The sequence below is a fragment of the Equus przewalskii genome, chromosome 10 (genome assembly GCF_037783145.1).
Source record: "Equus przewalskii isolate Varuska chromosome 10, EquPr2, whole genome shotgun sequence".
Taxonomy (NCBI): Eukaryota; Metazoa; Chordata; class Mammalia; order Perissodactyla; family Equidae; genus Equus; species Equus przewalskii.
This window is the reverse complement of record NC_091840.1, coordinates 41,398,280-41,422,408: the sequence shown is the minus strand read 5'-3', so window position 1 is coordinate 41,422,408 and position 24,129 is coordinate 41,398,280. Positions and strand designations below refer to the sequence as shown.

The 24,129-nt window shown below is 51.7% G+C and overlaps 1 protein-coding gene across 1 annotated transcript in view; it reads right to left on the bottom strand.

Moving 5' to 3' along the window:
* KSR1 (kinase suppressor of ras 1) overlaps nt 1-19,951 on the bottom strand; it is a 153,238-nt gene extending 133,287 nt beyond the window's left edge. Inside the window, exon 1 of the mRNA XM_070560856.1 lies at nt 19,582-19,951. Within this exon, the coding sequence (XP_070416957.1) occupies nt 19,582-19,812 (231 nt within the window). The 5' untranslated portion in view covers nt 19,813-19,951. The remainder of the gene's footprint in view (nt 1-19,581) is intronic.
* Nucleotides 19,952-24,129: the final 4,178 nt, after the last annotated feature.

Here is a 24,129-nt window from a genome sequence, read left to right as displayed (position 1 = left end):
GCTATGAACCTAAACTACGATCTCTGTTAGTTTGGCCCATGAGAGAGAGAATTAGCGAGTTAAAAGACATCTCAGAGAAAATCAGCCAGTCCAAGTCCCTCAACTGCACAGATGAAGAAACTGAGGCTCAAGGACACAGGGTCACAAAGCCAGTAATGGCCCACCCAGCTCTCCAGCCTCCCAACTCAGTGGTCCAAGAGATAACTCACAGCAGTATGTTTAACCCAAAACTCGTGAGAATTCTGTTAGAGACCCCAAAAGAAAATCTCTAGTTTAAGAAAAAATCTACTTGGATTTTTAAGCAAAACAGAGTGTCTAAGTTACAGGACTTTGATCAGGCATTCAATTCAGTCCAATGTCTCTGGTATATTTGACCAAGAAAAAAAAAGGTCAAGAGATGGAAATAATGTCAATAGTATAACTAAAGGGTGGTAATCTGTTTCAAAGCTTGTTTTGTTTTGTAAATTGACATCAGAGGATTGTTACAACTTTAATCACAGAAGCCTGGGACACACCCAGCATTATCCTGGCAGACACAAAAGAACACACACACATACAAACAGAGCTAAGAGAGGGTTCGCCCCCAGGTCCCCTGGAGGCTTGACCGGTGGTGTGATGACTCTAATTTTCCCAAATCAGAAAAGTACTCAACCCATCCTCCTGGGCTCCAACAGTCAAATTGCACTAGGTGTTGGCAGATTTCTTTATAACTTACTTGGTTCTTTCATTCATTTGAATATTACTGAATAGTCTACTCTATGTAGGTATGGAGGATACATCAGTGAATAACAGATAAAAATCCCTACCCTTCGGGAGCTTTCATTCCAGCGAGGGGAGATGGCAATTAACAAGCAAGTGAATCCACAGCACACGTGTGGATGGTAGAAAGAGCGTGGGGAGGCCAAGGCCAGTCAGAGGACAGACAGCAGGGAGGTGTTCCCGAACCTCTTAATCTCAAGTTCGTGTGCGCGATGCGCAGTAAGCCAAACACCGAGACGTTGGTGCTTGGAGATGGAGAAAGGTTTATTCGAATTGGCCAAGACGAGAAGGCGGGAGCACGGGTCCTCTCAAATCTGCCTTAATAAGAGAAGAAAGCAGGGGTTTCATAGAGCTAAGGAGTGTGGCAGGAGGAGTTTCAGAGACACAAAGGGGTAATCCACGTTTCTTTCACTGCCGATAAGCCCTTGAGCAATCTGATTTCTGGGTGCCAACAGCAGCTGGGGGCTGGTTATCTGGTGACGCTTGAGCATTTCTTTCTTCTGTAAAACAAACTCGTAAATCCTTATGACCCTTGAGTTCTCTCTCAGGTTAAACAGGAAAACAGCAAATCCACAAGATTAACTTCTTTTCCTAACAAGGTCAAGAGGCAATCTTATAGAATATTTACAGTAACCCTTAGGTCTCCAAGTTTCAGAGGGTTCCTTTTTACATTCGGTGGTAGAAGACCTCACTCATGCAGGAAGGGGAGCGGGCCCTGTGGGCACCTGGAGGAAGAGCATTCCAAGAGGGACAAAGACTCCCAGGGGACACTGGACTGGCCTGGTGTGTTCAAGGAACAGGAGGGAGGCCAGTGGGGCTGGGGCAGAGTGAGCAATGGCGAGAAGGACAGAAACCACGGCCTTGACTTTGGCTCTGACACCAAGTGGAATGGGAGTCGCCAGTGGGTCCTCAGCCAAGGGCTGACATGAGTTGACTTACATTTTTATAGGAACCCTTGATCATTAAATCTTTCCCCGACTTTCATGAAGATCCTACCCGCACACAGGCACATTTACACCAAGGAAGGCTAAGAGGCTCCCAATCTCTGAATTCCTCTCCACAACACCCACCACCCGATCTGCCAGCACAGCCAGCGTCCTGCAGATAATGTCATCTGACCCCGAGGCCCCCAGCAGCACAGGTCACCCCTAACATCAGCAGTTACCCCCACCCATCGGTCTGCCCTGTGTGGTGCGGCTGCCCCTCTGTCAGTGACTCATGCTCACACCCCTGCACTTGCACAGGCATTGGGAAGAACCCTCCTCTCAAGCCTTTGGATCGTGGTGCGATTCTTTCCCTCACTTGCACCTCACATCCCACTGAAGCCCTTCCTCCTTCCAGCCAGAACCCACCCACTCACCCCCTGAGGGGCCCAGCAGGAGAAATCCCCCAGCAGAGCTCTGGGGCAACCACCTTTCAGCCCAAGTGTCTGCCATGCGTGTCCTACAACAGCGCTTGAGGGGAAGGAGGGGGTCCGAGCAAGGAAAGCCAGGGGACCTGACAAGGGTCACAGAGTGACAGGGCCCAAGACTTTCCCACCTCCAAATGGAACCAATCTAGCTGGGGAGATAGGCCCCCCACCCCACGCTACCAACAGAGCTCCCTGACGGGGCAGAGGAAGGGTAGGGAGATGGACTCTGCGGCCACAGACAGAGTAAGAACCCAAACCTGGGAGCTGGGGAAGCCTAGAAGCCCTAGAAGCCCAGCTCTACTTAACCCTGTGCATGACAATAGCAGTAACATCAACAACAACAACTCACATTTATCCAGTGCTCACCGTGGGCAATGCTCTGCTCCACGTGCATTACGTGTTTCCTCATTTAATCCTCACAGCAGCCCTGCCCAGTAGGTACTGACTGTCCCCACTTCACAGATGAGGAAACTGACACCCAGAAAAGGAAAATAACTTGACCGAGGTTAGAAACAGTCAACGAAACAGGCATGGTTCAAACTCAGGCTGTCTGATCCCAGAGGCCACACACCCAACTCCTGCCCTGGACGGTCTTTTGCCCCGACTCACTCCCTTTCTCTAGAAATGCCAGGAGGTCAATTTAGCCTGATTACAACACGCCCTCCTTAATTACTCGGCACTTACTGTGAGCCAAGCACTGTACTAGGCCCTGAAACTTCTGGACAAAGAGGTCACGCACAGTCTTTGTCCTTAAAGAGACAGGAAACCCTTCCTTTAGAGCTAAACGGCTCTTGTCACCCTTGTTGGAGAACAGGAAGCCATCCCCAAAGCGTTTGGTGTGGCAAGCGGAGGGGCTGCCCAGGGGAGAGGCGATGGCCTTCTGGGAGGGACGGGAGGGGAGGGGGAGGCAGAGAGGGGTCCACGGGCTGCACTCTGCTCTGCGTAGCCAGGTTTGGCACCGCTCCATGGCTGAGCATCCGCGACACAGAAACTGAAAAGGCGTCGGCTTGGTGATCAGCCAGACGCCAAGGTGAATCTCAGCTCTGTCACCATCGGTGTGACCTCTGGAGGCTAACCCGCCTCTGGGGGCCTCAGTGCCCTCTTGTGCCACGGAGGTGAGAACGGCACCAACTGCCCACAGCAGCTGGAAGGACTGACAGGGTATGGCCTTCTCAACGCTATCTGGGAGCCCAGAACAGAGGGCAGGCGATAAAACGTTTGCTGCAGTCATCAATGTCCTCTTCACTACCACCAGTGTCCAAGGACCCACAGGACCTTCTCAGAGTGCGGGCAGCAAGAACCATATAAGTGGTTGTCCAGCATTTCCACGTGGGTCTCTCTGAGCCAGCCACCGGCTTCCCAGGGCAGCACCGTGGGCCATGTTGACAGAATTTGGCCCCTAGGGGTCAGCTCACAGCAGTAGCTCTCCTTTCTGGGGTGGTCCCTCATGCAGAGGGCCTCGGGCCAGGACAAGGCGCTCCAGGGTGGCTCAGGTCAGGCAACCAAGACTTAAGGAGCCCTCTGGGGGTCCGGCAAGCTCTGCTCCCACAAGGACTGCTTGCTGGAAACAGCACTACCCTCAGGAGGGGTGGTGGCTCTGGAAAGTTCTCTGCTTCTCAGCAGAAATCCAGCAAGGGCTCAACAAAGGTCTGAAGGCCCCGGGGCAGAAGCTGTAGGACCAAGTCTCATTTTTATTCCAGAAGATCTGAGTTTTGCATCACACCATGTCGTTAGCCTTCGGTCCTTGAACACCAAGAAGGGAAGGAGACTGAGCAGTTACAGTGCGGCCTGGGGGGCAGGGGTCTCTGGTCAGGCCCACCACCACATCTGAGCACCAGCTCAGGGCCTCAAGTGTGGCAGGCACTCAAATATGCATGACGTTCATAAATGAATGAAAATAATAATAAAGGAATTTTTCCAAAAATGGTTCCCTACACATACACCTCATTTCTAGTTTTTTCCATCTGCAGATATATTTCTACATATTTACATAACTACAATTGCTGCATACATGCAATTTTGCACTCTATAAATATAATATCATAAATATGGTCACGTGTTCACCCAACCTTCCTACTTAATGGCTGTGCATAATAACCAATCGTGTGCTACACCACGGTAAGTTCAACCATCCCCTCGCCACGGGACATCTACCTCCTTTTCATTTTTTTTCTGTGTTACAGATAATGCAAATATCCTCATAAGTTTTGCTTGTCTTTTCTACTGAATGATTGCTTTAGGATAAGCTGCCTTAGGAGGATGGACTGAGTCAAAGAGTAGCTGCAGTCCTGGTTACCGACGAGGAGGGGAAGACCAGCAGGGTGCAGGCGTGACCCGCTCTCATGGGTGCTCCGTGAACGCGCGTGGAATGAGTCACAGCAGCTCACCATGTGACGCCCTCAGTGGGTGGCAGAGCCACAGCTGGCCCGTCCAGGGCTCTGCCACCGGCCCAAGTGGTCAGAAACAGGACTCGCTCCCAAGTGCACTTTCGGTAAGTCAGCAACAGGCTTCGGGTAGCAGGTTAGTGAGGAGACCAACCCCCAAACTCCATTTTTTAGTAAGAAAGGAGGGTTCAGTTTCAAAATCTTTTCTGGAGTCTACGGGAGGAAGGCCGGGCCGTGGAAGAGCCCGCGTGTAGCCCTCGTCCCTCTCACAGGCCTCCGTGCCTGTCACTCCTTCCTCTCCGCTGCCAGGCTCCAGGCTCAGGCGCACGTGTGTGTAGGTGGCACCTGAGGGCTGCGCCTCCTTAAGTGTTTCACCTGGAGCACCTCGTGGCCGCCCCAGTTCCAGGGCTTCAGCCTCCGGGGGCTTTGCCACACCCCAGACCCACTCCCTCGGCCCCCGCACTTGCTGGTCATCAGCTTCCACAGTTCGTTCCCAGATCCATCCCAGGGCCTCCCTTCTCCACCCTTCTGAGGTCTTTCCTCAAATATGACCTGCTCTGCAAAGCCGTCCTGACCCTCATTTGAAATTACACCACTCCTCACCCCGGCGCCCTTCCCCGCTTTCGTTTTTTCCGTAGCACATTCACCATTTAACAAACAACATTCTTTACTTATTCGCTTGTTGTCTCAATGTCTCCTCTCAACCCCAAAACCTACATTCCACAAAGCCAACATCTTCGTCCATTTTGTTCACGTTATTTCCCCAACGTGCAGAAGAGCGCCCAGACCATGGCAGGTGTTCAACCCAGAGTGCGTGCTAATGAAATACTTGTTGAAAAAGCAAATAGTAATACGATATAAAAAGATCCTTACTCTGTCCCAGGCCAGAGGGCTTTACATGTCCTCATCTCACTTATTATGAACAACAATCCTATCATAATCCCCATTTTACAGATGAGGAAACGGTTGCTCAGATAGGTTAAGCAACTTGCCCAAAGACAGGAAGGGAGCGGAGTTTGAACCCAGGCCACCAAGTACCAGAACCTGCGCTCTTACCTACTACAGGCTGGTGCTCACTCTCCTCGCCTTTCATCCAAATACAGAAGCAACTCATGAACCAGCTGAACTTTCCAGAACAAGGCCAAGCACCCACCCTATGATCAAAATGGGGAAGAGGATGCAGGAGAGGCAAGCCCAGGCAGCAGACCCCAGGAGCCCCCCTCTGCTCCACTTCCCCAGGGGAACAGCCAGTCTGATTTTCAGAACACACGCACAGCTTAGTTTGGCAGCCACAGGGCGACAGGGCCCAGTTTGCTGTGACAAGTGAAATTGGGGCTTTTGACAAGCCGGGTGCTAAGAAAACAAATCTCTCCAGACCAGGAAACTGCTTAAACCAAACAGGGCCAGAGAGGAAGTTTAGTTTAAGCTGTTAGGTGCCCGATACAGGGTCTGGTCATTTGAGGCCACCTAAGACTTTTTCTAAGGATAAGACGACCCCTCTGGTTTAGGGGCCCGGGGAGGAGGGTGCAAAATGAGCTTGTGCAAATGAACCTGTTTCCATTAGTCACATGGCAGGTCCCAGCCCACATGGCTGGCTGCGCACAGGTATTGCAAGCAAACAATGTCTTTGCCTTTTGGTTTCTTCTTTTTTTTTTTTTTTTTAACTACTTCCTAAAACTCTCAGAATTGTCAAAGATGCAGTTGCAAGACTGACCCAGTACTTTGTCTCAAATGCTCACCTCTTCTCATAAACCACCAGCCCAACCACACAGAAAAAGTTTCCTGTCCCCTACAAAGACAAGTTTCCACTCGCTGATGGATTCTTCCTGGCTCTGTTCAGTCCCCTTGGCCAGGGTGAGTCAGGACGACCGAGGGGAATCTCCTCAGGGACTCGTCACCTTCCTTCTCCGAAGATTCACCACCGACACTTAAAATACTATCATACCTGTCAATCGTCTTCATCAGGCTCTAGTGCTACCGACAATGTCGCCTTTCTAACCAGAGCACTTCGAAAGTTCTCTGAGATGGAATCAGATAAGGGCCCCTGCTCTGAGCCCGCCTCCCCCGCACCCTGCCACCACCCACACAAGGATGCTTCTCTCCCCATCTTCCTTCTCAACCAGGAGCCATCCAACTCTGCTTCGACTCCTTTCTTCTGCAATGATCACCTGCTCATCTGGACTCTGGTCATCCCGTCCTGTTTACGACTTTGAGGTAATCCCATTCAGATGGTAGGAAAAGGAGAGATTTTCAGACCCTTTTCTGACAAGCAGCATTATTTCTTCCAAAATGCTGAGCATCAGCAAGCTTTTTCTGACCTCTCTCTGCCCTGGACAACACCCAAGGTGAAAGAGATTTTCGAGGGGTAGAATGAAATGAACACAAATGTGAATTCAGACAATTCTAGATTTGAACCCCACCTCCACCAATTACCATGACTTGAGATCTTATCTCCTCATCCACAAAGTGAGCTAAACTGAGCCAACTAGGAGATCTCCCATAAAAAGCTTGATAGGTTAAGAGTGGGCAAGTCTATCTCAGGTGAGTGGTAAGAGAGGGAGGAGGGCATGGGGAGCCAAAGTTACTATATTCCTGAGGTCTGGCCTTCCCTTCCCACCTGGCAATAAGCTCACACGCAAGGAACTCGAGAAGTTCAAGGTTAACGCTGGTCAAAGCTGGCCCCCAACTCAATGGCATCAGAGCACTGTGTAGCTTATGAGTCCTTCATCTGGCCTCCTCCAAACAAAATGGCAGCCAACATCTTCCACCAGGCCCATTTCCTGGAACCGCCACGGGGTCAGAGCTCACTAGCTGAACCCATTCTAGGCTGTCTCAAAGCTGAATATCTTGAAGCACCTGCTCAGACCTCGTAGTCCCTCTCTGGGCCCCACCCTAGGAAAAGAAAATGATGGAGGGCACCACGTCCCCAAGTCTTCACTCTCAAGAAGAGTCACAGATCAGAGTCCCCAGTCGGGGGGATGGGGCCGGGGAGGGCAGCTCGCTAAGAAGGGGGTTTCCCTTATCTATTTCTCAGGCTTATTTCCCATAAGTGGTGCCTAGATACTCATACCTGGCATCAGCAGCCACACTTCTGAGCTGGCAACCTCAGTTCTCAGGGCCCCTTCCCTGGCAGAGGCCCAGGGTCCCCCCGCCTGGCAGGCGGAGACCGCCAGGCCTTACAGCAGAGAACTGAGTTTCAGTTAACACGGTGACGGCTGGCAGCACAGAGCACAGCATGGTTCAGATCAAGAGACATTTCCAAGTCCCTACACACCTCAGGATGTAGATATGAGTCAGCCGTGCAGCACGGTGGGCCCTCATTCACACCTCACCAGCACCTTCTATCGGTTTACTCATCTACAGACTCCCCCGCTAGGCTGACCTTCTCATTCACTCTTACATCCCAGAACAGTGCCTGGCACATGACTGCGGGGCAACAACTATCTGCTGAATGAGTGCATTAATTCTTTACGATGGCCCAACTTCAGGGAAGCAGACCCAAGATCCCAGCTAGCTCCTGATCTCATGGCCAACCACTCATGGCCAATCCAGTCCTCACAGACCACCACTTCCCTCTGTGTTCCAGGCATGTTGGCCTCCCTTCTGGTTCTTAAACACACCAAGCTCCTTTCTGCCTCAGGGCTCTTGCACATGCTGGCCCTTCTGCCTGGAATACTCTTCACCCAGGTTTTCACAAAGCTGCTGCCTCCTCATCTTTTAAGACTTGGTTCAGAGGTCACCTTCTCTGGGAAGGCTTTCCTGACCATCCAATCTAAAGTAGCAATCTCCTCCCCACCCGCAACCCTCCAACCCACTTGCAGGTTTCTATTTCTCAGGCCACTTGTCTCTGTCGATTGGCTTGTTTTTTATTTTTCTCTTTCCATTAAAAGGAATTGCTCTGTTGGTCTTCCTCACTGCTCTTTTCCCAGTGTCTAAAATAGTGCCTGGCACACAGGAGATGCTCAATAAATACTCACTGAATGAATGGACAGAAAAGAGAAAGAAATAGTAAGTTCAACATGGGGAATGATTTGCACACTTTAAATATCTTACAATTTTATTTGGCAATTATACCTCAATAAAGCTGTTTAATAAAAAAGAAAGAAAGATGGGGAATGATTTAACAAGGCTGAAAAAAAAGGGAGGGAGGAGGAAAAGAAAGACACAGAAGCCAAAAAGGATTGCAAAGAAAATAGGAGATATTCACTCAGGAGTAGGATCTTTAAGACTGCTATCGTTCAAAAGTATAAAATGGAGAACGGTTTAGCAGCTCCCAATGCAAAAAATATCCACACTCTTTGACCCAGTCATTCCATTCCTGGGAATTATCCCAAGGAAATGAATTCAGAAGAGGAACAAAAATAAAGAGGCTCCTGCACAAAGATGATTTCAGTCATGCTGTTTATAATAGCCAAAATCTGGAAACACCCGAAATGTCCACTGAGAGGGGAAATGCTTTGGCAAATTACAGCATATCCACTGGATGGAATATCATGCAGCAATTAAAACGACCAAAAGTAAGACAACAGAGAAACATGGACAAGTGTTTTAGAATAATGCCAAGTGAGTGGGGGTTAAAAAAAATACTGAATTCCTTCTAAGTGCCAGCCCCTGTTCAGCACACCTTCTGTAGCTCAACAACTCCCAAGAGTCTAAAATAAACCTCTTCTTATCCCCTTTTAACTAACGAGAAAACTGAGCTCCAGAGAGCTAAGGAACTTGCCCAGGGTCAGAGAGCTGGCAAGGATCAGAGTCAGGATGTGGATGAGACCTCCTCCCCCGAGAGCCACGCACACCCTGAGGTCCAGCCGGCAGCCCTCAGCGGCCCACAAGTGCACAAGACCGTCCTTTCCCGCGACGCCAGCATGACTGTGTTTGGCAGGCCAAACTCAGACTTCTGAAACCGCTGCAAAAAGTGACACAGCACCTGAGAAACACTTGTGAGAAGACAGCAAAAAGCAAAATAAAACAAAACAACCAAAAAACGACAGAGAAAACCACCTCTGTTAGGGGCAAGAGACCATGGAGAAAAGAGAAAGAGAGAGAATAGGCAGCAAGACCAGGCTTCGGGAAGGACTGAGCAGAACCACGAAGGGCCAGGGAGCCCCTGAGCAGGGGCCGGATCCCATTTCAAGGCTGGAACTGCCAGAGAAGGGTTTGCCAGGAGCTCCGAGAACAGGGTCTGCCTGTACTCACCAACTCTTCTCCCAGGACACGCACACAGTGGCGCTCAATAAACGTTGGCCAAAATACACTCATCTCATGACATGTGGATAAAGCAAGAGGAAACGTAGAGGGGAGACACCAGGGACAGGAGAAGACTGGACTGGAGATGGGAGCTGGTGGCCTGCGTCCATTACCGCGGCTCATGTCAGTCTCAGGCGGGCTGTGGGTAGCAGGAAGGCGATGCACCGTTCCTTCACTCCACCCTCCGAGAAGGAGGTTTCAGATGTAGGAGATTCAGCCTAAAGAACGAGATGGCCTTCCTGCAATGGACACGCTGCCGGAAGCCAGCGCAAGCTCCAGGGGACAACTGAAATGGTCATCTCATGGGAAAATGGAGAGAGATTCCTGCCAGCCTGCTGGGGGAGACACAGCGCTGCCTGGAGGCGGAGAGCTGGACAAGAAGACCTCCCCGGTCACTCTGCCTCCCTGAGACTAACTGCCCGGCACCACCATCCCCAAACCAGGCGTCCGTGGAGTGTAAACGCCACAGATGACCCACGAAGGGCCAGAGCTGGTTACTGCTGGAGCTGGAGGATCACTACCTGGGGACTCAGCAACCCACTCTGTCTACTTTTGTACACGTTAGAACATTTCCATAATAAAGTTTAGAAAACAATGTAAACTCAGACCCAGGCATGTCACCTAAGAATCAGCAGGGCCTGGCCCAGGTTTTGGGGCTGCCCTCTGGAGCCAGACAAAGGCCACCGGTCTTTAAAAAATGATTCTGCACTAACAGATTTTCTAGCTGGGAGAGGAGTCTGCAAATGCAATTCAGGTGACTCAGGCTGTTCGAGTTCAAGTCACAGGTTAGTCTCTCCCGAGCTGTGTGACTCTGGGCAAGTCACTTAACCTCTCTGCACCTCAGTTTCTTCATCTATAAAATGGAGATCACAATAGAACCTTCCTCACAAGATTGTGGTGAGGAGTAAATGCCACATAAAACCCCTAACAAAGGGGCCAGGCACGGAGCAAGCTCGTAGTAAAAGTAAAAACTCGCAGCTGTTGTGACACACCCATTTTGTAACACGTATAGATACTCATTTTGGAAACCACACGTCCATTTGATCAGTCGTCTGGGGAAAATAAAAAGGGGTGGAACCAGCACCCTATTTCTGAGCCCTCAGGCCGCGGTGTGGGAGCCTCGCGCCCAGAGTGGCCCCAGAGGGCCCAGGCCTCAGCCGGCCCAGGGGCCAGAGAGAGCTCCTCCTGTCAGAAAGCCAGCCCCAGAAACAGGAAGCTGCTTCCTTTCCTTTCCATTCTGAGCCAGCATTTCCTTTTTTGTTTTAAAAAGCATTCCTCATCTGCAGCCCAGCCCTTCCCCTGCCCGCAGCAGCCCCAGGCTCAAGCGCAGCCACAGCATCTGAATTTCTCTTGGATTGTTGTCTGCCCCGCCTCGGGGTCAGGAGCTTCCTGGCAGACCCCGAGTGAGCATGCCCTTGCACCAGGCTAGCTGGCACGCAGGGCCAGGAGGAGGCAGGACGCGAGGACTCCAGGCACACAGATCTCTCTGGGCACATTTTCCTCATCTCCTTGGAAGGATTAAGAGAAACATGTCCTTTAGTGCTAATGTGGCACCCAGAACACATTCTGCCTCTCTTATGTAAAGCATCTCTCTCCGCGAAAGGATACAGCGTTGCCTGGAGGCAGGGGGCTGGACGAGAAGACCTCCCCGGTCACTCTGCCTCCCTGAGACCAGCCCCCCAGCACCACCACCCCCAAACCAGATCTGGGTAAGTGTACATGGTCACCAGCTTCTCCTCAACCCCCCAATTTTAACTGGAACCTCAAATGGGACCTCAATATTATAAAAAAACAACAGTAGCTGAAAGTAAGCCTACAATTTCTTGTGTCTTTCCCTGTTTATGGCTTAAAGCAATGTTTCCCCAACTATGTTCAGTGGAAAAAGACCCCCTGGACAAATAAGTTTGAGAACCTTTGCTGCAGGACTTCTCAGAGCCTTTAAAACATGAATCTTCACCTTCAGGAATCCCCAGGAGCAAGATGGCTGATGAGGCACATTCTCAACTACTTGAAGCCCCCTTTCACAAAAGCATCTTGTAGAACACAGTATGGGGAAGGCTGCATTACTGGGGAGAGGGGATCCTCAAGATAGTGCCCCACACGTGAGAACACTCATGTCACATTTTAAATATGACCTGTAACTTTTTTCTGGTCAGCAAAACTCTGTGTGCACCATGAGTCTAGCTGGTCCTGCTAATCCATATCAAAACCAGCCCCAAATTAATTGGCTAAATTAGGACTCAAACATCCAGGCTCCACCACTCTATAAGCAGCTTATCTCAACAGCTTTGCAGAAAGCAAAACCCTCATGATCACTATGTTGCAGATTCAAGTCTACAGTTTATGCTGTATGAAAAGTTATTTTCCTAACCATAGCTGATCTATTCCACATACTGCATGATGCTTTCTTTCCTCTACCCCCTCCTTTTTTTTTTTTGAATTTTAAACACAAGTCTTAATTCATTCTTGCAATTATTCTGAGGGTGGAAAAATGAAAGGGGGGAGAAAAACAGCAAGCAAACAGGATGACTTCAGCTCCATTACTTTGAAAGGCAATCTGCCCAGTTACAACACACTGCCGCGCACCAAAGCCAAGATGACAGAGAAACACAGACGTACACAAGGACATAGGTTTTCTATGTGGCGGCAGTCTGACCTGAGACTTTTTTCAATGCAGATGAGCAATAGTCACACCTGGTAATAAATGACAAAGCATTTTTGAGCCCAACATCTATCCCCAAGGTATACCACTGCATCTCCATCTAGGGTCTGGAATAGGGGGGAAAGCCAAGAAGGACACAAAGACACTGGATTAAAAGGTTGTATCTTCTGGAAGCAATTGTAAAAAGTTTATAACATTATCCTGACATCAAAACCAACAACAATGTATCATGGTATAGAATGCAAAATATGCACAAATGTAAGACAAACCCTACGTGTTACACCCAAGTGCCAGGGGATCTTACAGTGGAAGGATGAGAAGGCCCTGAAAGTACCCAGTCAGGTTCAAAGACTCAGATGGTCCATTCAGGCTGAGCCATGCCTTTGGGCAGACTGGTTTTCAAGAAAGGCCTCACCCACAGGACACAAGAGACCACTCCCCAGGAATCTCTCCAGTCCCCAGGGTCCCTAAGACATTGAGATGGGGCTGGGAAAGCAAACCCATGTGCTTCCTCTTGCAGTAAATTCCATGAGGCCGAGGACGCCCCCCCCCCCCCCATCATGAGAGGGTGGGATGGCAGGCTGCTGTTTGCCGTCAGCCAACGTGGTATAATGTCTTACTCAAGAGCGTGAGCCCTCAGGTCTGACTCCCAGCTTAGTGCTCCTTTAGTAACCACCATACCTTCTCTAACCTTTGTTAAGGTTAATTCTCTAATAGGTATTCCCGGGAAGTCACTTCCCCTTCTAGGCCTTCCGTTTCCTCACCTGCAAGATGAGAGGGCTGGACCAGATAGAAATTCCAAGATCCTTTGCAGCCCTCTTACTTTAGGAATCTAGAACTCCACTAAATCAAGCCCTGAGCCACGCACACCTAAGAGCTTGCTGATTAAGATTTGAGGCTGGTGATGAAACTGAGGCTACAGTCAAGTGAGGTGCCTTTCCTGAGCCTCAAGCGATCAAGACTGTGTGCTACCCAGAGGCGTCAAGTCCCTGGACGCAGAGAGACCTGACATCCAGGCCTCCCGCTGCTGTCTTGGAGCAAGGAAAGGACCCTCTTCTAGTAGGCGGGCCCAAAGGGGGCCCCCTTTGCTGCAGGCAACCACAAAACTAGAACCCACAATCCTTAGCATGTACCCCAGAACCTCAGCCACAAGCAACCACAAAACTAAAACCCATAATTCCTGACACATAACCTAGAACCTCAGCCAGAGGGGACGTGTCCTGTCTCCTGTTTATACTCCTCCACCTCAGGGTGGACAGAGATACAGTGGCAAAGGGGTAAATGCATAAAGGCTGCCATTTTAGAAATCCTGGCATTCCTGCCGGGGAGGGGGGAAATATACTAAGTCCTAATGATTTTAAAGAATAGGACTGACATTACACATGTTCCTACGCTTTGACCCAGCAAATTCCACTTCTGGGAAGAGACTCATTGCAGCATGGTTTATAATAGCAAGACTTGGAAAGGGCCCGAATGGCCAACACTGGGGGACTGGTCCAGCGATTTTATGGCAGGCCACACAATGCAGCCACTAACAGTGATGACGCACAGCTACACATACTGATGGAGACAGAAGACCTTTATAAGGCGGTGCACACGGTACGCTCCACAGATATATACGTGGACATCTGTATGCAAACGCAGAGGGGGGAAAAGACGGGAAGAACAGGCAGCCCACTGGTAATAAGAATTAACTCTGAGAGGTGGGTGATTTTTTCTTTTGTTCATCTGTCTTTTCTTTTTTTATAGTGAACATATATCAATACGAACATTTTTAAAATATTTTAATAAAAGTAGAAAGTGAAAGAAGATACTGCTTATCAGAGGGATTGTTCAGAAAGAATAAGGCAGCTATCCATTAAAAAAATTATGAGTCAGCTGATCTCTAGGCGGCTTCTCGTTTCTCAGAACGAGACCAGCACAGAGCCGGGGCATCACAGTTCACCCACAGAGACCTGCCTTGGAGGGTGTGCCAGGCTGCACTTTAAGGAAGCAGCCCCAAGCCCCAGCTCAGAGGCTGCACAGCCTGGGGTGGCCACCAGGCCCAGTGGTCTGGAACTGAGCCACCAAGTGCCCCTGGGCTGGCCCTTTTGTTATTAGCCACTTCCTTTGGCTCACTGGCCATGACCCTGAACAGAATCCCCCCATCATGGTTGCTGGAGGCAGTTGGGAAGTTCAGAACATGAGTTCTGAAAATCGGTCAACCCAGGTTCGACCACCTACTAACTCAGTCTCTTAATCCCTCTGAGCCTCAATGTCCTTATCTGGAAAATGGGGACAAAACCTCACAGAGTCTTTGCAAGTGCTAAATGGGGCAACACACACAGAGGGCCTGAAGTCGACTGCTCAACAGAGAGCAGGTGAGCAAGAATGTTTCCACGCCTGCCCTCCCTACGCCTGAAGGTCATTCCCATGACCCCAAAGGCACCTACGCAGCTTTCCCTTTGAACTGAGTGTAGGAAGAGACTCCAATCGGCCTCTTCCGAAAGTGTCCTTTGTAAAAGCCTAGCTTAGAGAGACTTGGCTGCAGGCTCTGCCACTCCCCCCCCCCCGCCCCCCACTGCAAACACTGCCACCAAGGACCAAGGCCTCTGCAGTCCATCTCCAGACCACAGCCTGCAGGCAGGTCCAGAATACTTACGGTGGGGAAGGCGGCTTTCCTGGATTTTGTGCCAACCCAGAGAGGAAGGAGGCATTCCATCACTGTCCCCAGGCAGCAAACTAGCGGCCTCCTGGCACTCACACTAACCTGGGCTGCAGATGTGTAAGGGCCTCCCTCCAGCACCAGCCTCAGGAGGCTGCAGGGCCCTCTCCAGGCTGCCTGCGAGGAACACTGGTGGCAAGTTTCACCACGGAAAAAGCTGCCAAGGCGAAAGCAGACGGCCAAGGGTACAGTGTCCCATCTCTGCATCCCTTCAGGGATGGTGGGGAGTTAAAACCTCCAGCAGGAAGTTAAAACTATGGTGGTGGAGCAGAAGCAGAGAAATGCCACCCTCCCAGGCAGTGGCTCAGTGGGGAAAGGGAAACCAAGTTTCACTCTCAGTTCTGCCTGGGATGTGTGACTCGGGATAAGTCACCACCAGGACTCCAGGAATATTTCACGAAAAATCAGGAGGTTGGACCAGCTAACTGTTCAGTCATATTCCCAATTTCTAAGTGCTCTCAGCAAGCCATGGTACTGGGGTCACTACTGTTCGCCTGCCTGGTTCCCTGTTAGACTGAAAGTGTCCCCAAAGACCAGAGAGCATCCTACCTTCCTCGGAATCCTTGCCGGGGTGGCTGCAGCTAGGAACTCAGCAGGCAAACCAGTCAGAACCGAAGGTTTGTTGAATGAATACATGTCCATGCACTTCCCAAGGACCTGATCTGTGAGGACGTATTGGCACCCCTCTCCTTTCCCAGCACTGGGAGGGGGTCAGGGAACACAGGGAGAGCTCAGGTCCTGCATACACCAGGGTTCTGACCTCTGCCACAGCCAGGCCGGGGGAAGGGCAAGCCTCTCTGATCTTCCGAGTAGCAGCAGGGCCTCCCCTAGGCGCCTCCAGGCTCCAGGGCAACTCCTCAGGGAGGTGGCTGTACCTACACAGCTTCCCAATGACCCCTCCCCAGCAAGGCCTGGGCACGGTCTTTGGGGACCCCTTTCTCCAGGTCAGCCTGCTGAGCAGGAATTTTCCTCTGTAAGAGCACAAAGTGGGGAGACTCAGTGTGGCCACACCAGTCTCTGGAAAGCACTAAAAGGCTGGCGGGAAAGGGCAAAGCTACAGTGTTCACAGATCATGGATCCTCATGAGGCACCAACATCTCCCGAGCGCCCAGCACAGACTTGGCCCACCGAGGAGAAGACATGAGGGAATGGACTGGCAGGAGGCTCCAGCCAGGTGTCTCTATGTGAGCGCAGTTTGGAGACGACAACATTCCATCTTGCCTCAGTGGAGTTCTCAGACCCCCTAGGAGGGTCTGATGGAGACAAGACACCCGCCAGTTCTGCTGGGATGAGGTAGCCTCAGAACTGCTGTTCACAGATTCAGACTCCGGGTTCAGATTTCGCGTCCCTCCCTCCCCGCATAGAGAGAAAAAATGTAAGCGTGATGAAGGTTGGTGGATTTCCAGGAAATCTTAGGAGACTGAGAGGGGTCCAGGACCCAGGCTGGCAGGTAGGAGGCAGACATTAAATCTCGGCTCCTTTCATTGTTTTGGATCCAAACTGGACCACTACACAGAGAAAAGTCATCACCAGGCAGCCAGACATGCTGACCCCCGCACACCATCACAACCTGGAATCTCGGGCACCAGCAGCTGGCCCGGGTCAGGGACTTCCCGAGCATGTCACGTGCTGCTTCTCCCACTGACTGCTTATTTAACAAGGACCAGAGTGGGTCCTAGGAGATCCACTCAGATCCTGGGAGAAGTCTGGCACGGTTGCATCAGCCAAGCCCTCTGCTCGGACCCTTCTTCCAAAGCCAGGAACCCAATGTTGCAAGCACTGTCTCAGGGGCCCTGGCCTGGTATGCGAGAGGAGCCTGCAGAACAGGAAAGAATGCCAGGGTGGACATCACCCCACCCTGCCTGAGCTCGCCACATGCTGCTGGGATGGTTTCCTTGCCTGCGTCACCCACCTCTAGGAAATAAGAGCCAGCTGTGGAAGTACCTTCCCCTGAAGGTGGTCTGAGGCGGGAATGGCATTGGACCCTCACTAGGGAAAGTTTATAGGCAGAATCTCTATGTTGAGATTTTGTAAGTCTGTAGGAGTGCAGACTTACAGACTCACAACGACATTGCAGGTTTAAGTGGTCTCACGCTCATTTTACAGATGGAGAAGCTTGAGAAGCAGAAGTCATGGGACTTGCTCAAGGTCACTCAAACACACCCCAGACCCAAATTCAAAGCCATGGGCTTTCTGTCTGCACACTGCCCCTATCGTCAGAATCCTTTGAATAATCCACTTCCCCTCTACTTTATCAGTTTGGTAAATCTGGATGTTAGAACCATTCTCAAACAGAGGCATGCATAACAAACGTTTGATGCAACCCAGCTGAGGCCCCTTCACGAGGCCACGGATTCGGAGCTGCACAGCCCGCAGAGACCCACGCCAATCTCCTTGTTCAGGTGGAGACTGAGGCCCCCAGGGGGAAGTGATTCTTCCAAACTAGCTGGTGGCGGTGCAGGGAACTTGCTCCAGGGGTCTAAATTCCCGTCCTAAAAAACAATACGCGTCCTAAGTAGATGGACTGGAATCCACATCACAGTGGAGAGGACAGGGAGCTGGGGACTGGTTCCCGTTTACACTGACAATCCCCTTTGGGCCTTTGGAGGGGTTTCCAGCTGTCAGACACGATCATCCAGTAAACACTCAGAAGAGAGGCCACCGAATAAAGCAGTTCAGAGACCCTAACAGCTCAGATGCTCTGGGGGGCGTCACGATGCTGTACCTTCATCAAAATGAGCGACTTTGGAAGTCAGCAAATAGTTCTCCTGTATACACTCTGGAAACCAGCACTTCAGAGCGACATAGGGACAATCGGGGAGAGGTCAACACAAACAACGTCCTCTCCCAACAACACAACAGTCCAACCAGATGCACGCGGCTGGACAACGACCCCTCCTCCCAGAACCAGGCCACACAGGCCCCCTATTGTGTCGGTTTAAAAACTGAACTTTGCTGGGCAAACACACTTGGCTGTGTTCAAAAAACCAGTTTCTCTCATCACTTGGAAAACAGCAGCACGCATGCAGGAGGGCCAGTTGTGGAGGGTTTTGTTGACTGGTTTGTTTTTTAAGCAAAGCCTTGGTCACTACTGCTATAGCAACTGTAACAAAAATAATAATAGCCAGCACTGTTTGGATGCTTCCAATGTCCCTGGGGTCATAGCTTTTAAGACAATAAAACTGAACGACAGAAGTCACCCCTGAGCATTTGGGATCAAACAGTGGTGCACATGGAGGATTGGGTCTTGTAATAATGACCACAAATCACCGGCTGGCCCTGTGACAGCTGGCACAGGCAATTAGCAATGGGGGGGGGGCATAGAATGAGAAATTAAGGTTCTAATAAAACAATACATCCTCAGATCTGCAGAAGGCCAGATGTGGCAATGCAAGGTGGAAAGAGGCCCCTTCTTCTGACAGAGCAGCTATGAACTGGTCACGGGAATTCCAGAGCTTTCCCAGTCTCTGGACAAAAGCAAGTGAGGAATGCACTAGTTTCCCTCTATTGTGTATGGGGAGGGGGAGACTGCCCCTTCTGGGAACCCAACAGCTCTTTTGGCTGGTTCTGCCAAATCCTTTAAGACTGCACTTCCCAGCTATAATCTGAGAGAGGAGGGCCCACAGATCTCATTTCTTCTTTGTACTCGAGGCTGTCTCCACCAGAACCCCTTAAATAGTGCCATCTTCCCACCAAAGTCTTCCTTCCCCAGCATAATCCTTCCTAAGCCAAAATGCAATGTTGGGGGGTGAGGGGGGCAATCGGTGGGTAATTGCATTTTGACAGTGAAACGCTGTGGCAGGGCGAAAGGAAAGCACCGAATGCCTGAACGGTACAAATGCAGTTTTAGCAAACACTTTTCGAAAAGCGGCAGGGAGAACCTGGAGGAGAGGAAAGGTGGGGACCAGACGGAGTCCGGGGCGTGAGAAGGCAGAGAACCGCGAGCCTGCGCTCACACTTCAGGGGGACCTCCCCTCGCCCGTGATCCCGGCCCACGACTGCTCGACTCAGTCACACAGGGAAAAGTCCAGCGTGTGACTCAGTGGGAGAATGAGTCCCGAGGCCCCGCAAGCTGGAATGGGGTGGGGGCGGTGGTGGGGTGGCAGGGAACATCCGCGCGCAGCCCGCCCCGCCCACGGGCTCCTCTGAGCCTCCAACCCAATTCCCACTCCCTCCTTCCCCCCAAATCCAGCCCAAGGTGCGGGGCTGGTCCTGGGTCCTCAGGCTGCCGCATCAGCCAGTGGAGGAGGGAGAGGCAGCCTCAGAGGGGGCGACCCGGGCTCAAGGATGCAACTGGGGAAGGAGTGAACTGGGGGAGCGAGGGAGGTGCTGGGGGCAGCTTGCCCGGCCGCCGACCCCTGCCTCCTCCCTCCCAGCGCGGGTCCCCGCCTCTCGGACGCTGCGGCCCCCTTACCTCCAGGGTCCGGATCTCCTGCTGGGTGAGGTCGTTGGACACCGAGCACTTGGTGCGCAGCCCGCGCAGGCTGCCGATGGAGATGTCGATGAGCTTCTGGAGCTGGCCGCACTGCTGCAGCGCCCGGCTGGCCGCGGCCCCGGCGCCCCCATCCGCGGCCGCCGCGTCCCCCCCGCCGCCGCCCTCCTTCTTCTCCCCCATCGCCGCCGCACGCAGCGCCGCTCTATCCATGCCTCGGCATCGGGGCCGCGGGGTGGCCGAGGCGGGGAGCCCGGGGACGCGGGCGCCTCGGAAGGGAATCCTCGAGCCGGGGGTGCTGGACAAGGAGCGCCCCTCGGCGCTGCTGGAGCCGGGACTCAAGGAGAGCTGGCTGCCGAATCCGCCGCTCCCGCCCTCCCAGCCGCGGCAGCAAAGCGAAAGCCGCGGCGACCCGACGGCTGCGGCTCCCGGAGCCTTTAAGTGGCAGCGGGGGCCGGGTCAGAGCTGCTGGGCATGCTGGGACTTGTAGTCCGCGCCGCGCACCTGCCGCCCGGCCCGCGCCCCGGGCCCCGCGCCGGGTGCCCAGCAGTCCCGACCTGCGGCTACGCGGCGGGTTCGGGCGGGGCAGAAGCGCTCCGCCTCTGCCCCTCCGGAGTGGCTGCTCCGCGCCGGCTCCTCCCCACGGCTCCCAGAGCCTGGGGAACCTCATTCGCCACCCCACCCCCACGGGGGCTTCGCGAGACCCCCGGATGGGGCGGGGCAGGGACCGCGGCTCCCCAGACCGGAGGAGTGTGCTCATCTTGCCGTTCCTCACCCGGAGCCGAACCCTGGGAGATGGGGACAGTGGAGGTTCGAGAATTTCTTTGTGGGTTTAGGGGCCGCCATCTAGTGGGAAGGGGCCTAAAGTACTTGTCCTGTAGCTGTTTCACAAAGCACTGTGACTGTCTACGCCAAAAAGAATGCGCAGGCATGGAGAAAGACATCAGGGCTTTCTTCTGGACCCTATCTACCCACCAAAATGAGCATCCCATCCCTCTGCCACCCCAACCCAGCAGGTCGGCCCAGGCGCTTGGGGCGGCACACTGATTTGTCGTGCGCTTGGGAGCGGTCTAAAGTAGACAGCCTGGGTTCAAACTTAGACTCTACCGCTGCCTGGCTGTGTGGCCTCCGCCAGGTTCTCCTCTGCCGCCTTTCGAAAAGTGTTTGCAGAAACTGCATTGCTGCTGTTCAGGCATTCGATGCCTTCCTTTCACCCTGCCACAGCGTTTCACTGTCGAAATGTAATTACCCACCGACCCCCCCACCCCCACCCCCACCCCCACCCCCACCCCCAGCGCTGGATTTTGGCCTAGGGAGGATTATACTGGGGAAGGAAGCCTTTGGTGGGAAGATGGCACTCTTTAAGGGGTTCTGGTGAAGACAGCCTCCAGGACAAAGAAGATCTGCGGGCCCTCCTCTCTCAGATTATAGCTGGGAAGTGCAGTCTTAAAGGATGTGGCAGAACCAGCCAAAACAGCTGTTGGGGTCTCAGTAGAGTAGATCTGAGTGTCCCCATCAGTAGGAGTGATAATAATACCTATCTCATAGGGTTCATATGAGAATGAGTTAATGTATGGACAGCACCTAGATTGACTATTGGCGCAAGGAGTCACTGGATAAATGTTAGCCATTGTTGGTATCTAACCTCAGATCTCCTAAACATGGCCCCAGACCAAGCAGTGGGCACGGGCACAGCACTGCTACCTGACTGGTAGTCATCTGTTTGTCTGCACCTTTGGGTGACTCCTAACTCAGAATTCAAGCCCCAACACATCCTTCCGCCCTGCCCGCTCACCTGTTCACAAGGGCTCTATTATCTGGCTAAACTGAGAAGCCAAGACTCTCATCAAAGTTCCCACACATCCATAGTTCCAACATCTGCCAACCAGAAGAAATCTCTCTCCTCTGAATTTTCTCTTGTAAGTTTCTTGGCTGCAGAAGTGGCTGGCTAACTTCTCTTCGTATCCTCTTCACCGAGCCAAATACAGTATATGGCACACAGTAGGGGCTCCATCAAGTTGTGCAACCCATTACATGAGTTCTTTCAGGTGGGTCCTATGCCGGGTTTCTCCTGTCTCTCAGGCCAGCTCAGGCCTAGGCACCTAGTAGGTTGTTTCCCCCCACCCCTGTCTGTCTGTCTGTCTGTCTCTCTCTGCTCCAGGTGGTAATTTATATTACATCTTCCATTAACGCCATTTGAAATTTCTAAATAAATTAAATATCAGGTCTAAAAAACAAAACTATGATAACTTTAAAATGTGCTTTTGCAAACTAACCCCTCCTCTGCAGGTTTTCTGAAACGTAGGGCTTTCCTCCCCAACTCCTGAGCCTTCCCACTAACAATCACCGATTCTATCCTCACTTAATGTCTAACAGACTCCCTGCCCAGTATCCACGAAGTCCCCCAACCCTGACTGTTACCTTAGCCAACCCCCAACTCTCCCCCCCCCCCCGCCCCGCCCTGCAGCACAGTAATAATTGCCTTGAAAGAGAAACTGTGTAACAGTAGTTCTCAAACTCGAGCTTGTCCTGGAGGGCTTGTTAATACAGACAGAAGGACCCCACCCGTTCAGGAGGTTGAGGTGGGGCTGGAGAATTTTCATTTGTAACACGTTCTGGGGTGATGCTGATGCAGCTAGTCTGGAGGCGGAACTCTGAGAGGCCTTGGTGCAGAGAAAGGTCAGTGGCCAGGAGCACTCTCTCTCCAGACGTCCATAGCACAGCCTGGCTGGTTCAGAACCTCCATTTGCTCAGCAGTCAGAGCTGCCAGGCTTGAGCCACTGACTCACTCTAATTCAATTCACAAGAGATTTCCTGATAAGTGTCTATTTATGCATTTACAGCAAGCTTGTAATTGCCACTGGGACCTGGTTGACACATTTTCCCCCAGGGCCACTTTACTTGGAAAGCCACATCCTGAGTAGCGCCATTGCCAGCCTGTGGCATCCACACCTATGCATGCCACCACGGCAGTGGTGTCGGGGCTGGAGACTGGACAGTCCAGCTGCCAGGCTGCTCCCCCGCCAGGCTCCACGCGGCCAGTCCCTCTTCTGTGGACACAGTCTTCCTTCTGATTTGTTGAAAGCATTCAGCTGTCCTTCCCAGTTCATCTCAGACGCACTCCAGCCTTCTCGTCTGGGTTTGGGTGTCCTGTCAATCACATGCTTACAGAACTGCCTCTTAGAGATGCAGAAAGCAAGGATTTTTAAGTAATCTTTCATTGATCCTTTTAACATTCACTAAGTATTCATTAAGTGTCTACTTATGTGACAGGCCCTGTTTGGGGCTCTGGGAAACAGGAGTGGAAAAAAAAAGATCCTTACCCTCCGGGAATTTATATTCTGGTGAGAGAAGACAGACAATAAACAAACAGGTGAACTGCCCGCTATATTAGGTGGTGACAGGTGCTATGGTGCAGCAGAAAGTAGGGAAGGGGGACGAGGAGTGCAGCATTTGCAACTTTCATAGAGCTGCTGTAGGGAGCGGGGGTTTCCCATCTGACAATCACTGTCTGACCTTGGGCAAGTCTCCTAATCTGATAGTCCCTCTCCTCATTTGCAAGGTGGGAATTATGTGTTGTGAAGATAAATGGAGATCATCTTGCAAAGTGATGGTCACAAAGTAAGGGGTGAACAAATTTATTTTTATTTATTTGAGAAATACTTACTATGTGCTGGGCACTGCTCTGATGCCTTATTAACTCATTTAAATGGTAATTTCCTTCCCCACCTTCCAGAGTGAGACTCTTCTAGTTAGATGAATTATCTATTATGTGATGATTCTTAGGTCCAACTGCATCTCCAGGTTCTTGAGACTTTTTCTGTGGCATCCTCAGTACGGAAAGTTTGCTCCTTTCCTCCCCCCGTCCCCTCTGCCTCAGACGCCTCTGTTAGTGTCACTCTGAGTCTTCCCAGCTGGGATCTCCCCGCCACACTTGCATCTCCACACCACAACAGCCAGTCAAGCATGTTCATATACAGACCCCCAGACATGAACAGGGTACCTGCCATGTGCCAGGCGCTGGGACAGCCCTGAGTGAAGTGTGGATGAAAATAATCCATAACCAATCTATAAATGAAAATTTGGGAGAGTTTATTCTAAGCTAAAATGTGAGGGCCATGGCCCAGGGCCTTTCTTCCCGAAGGAAAAAAGGGCACCAAAGAAGTGGGGTGCACAGAGTGGTTATATACCCCCAAACAGGACGTTTCACATATGATTGAAATGTCCCTTTTACAATAGTCTCAAGACTGCTCTGTCGGCACAGCAATTGATGAATACAGGAGGTAGGTCTGCTGTCTCGGTGGACACAGCAGAGTGGTAGGTCTGTTGTCTGGAGCTGGGTGGTCACAGGTGAGCTGGGTGGTCAAAGGTGTGCACAGCAATCAGTTCCTAGCCTAAGGAAAGATGCTTATCCTTAAGGAAATGCCAACGTGGGGGAAGTTGCACCTTTATCTTAAGGGCATTTGTTCTTGCCATAGTAAATGTTTAAAGCAGGTATACAATGCATGCTCCATGGCCATGTCAGGCCCT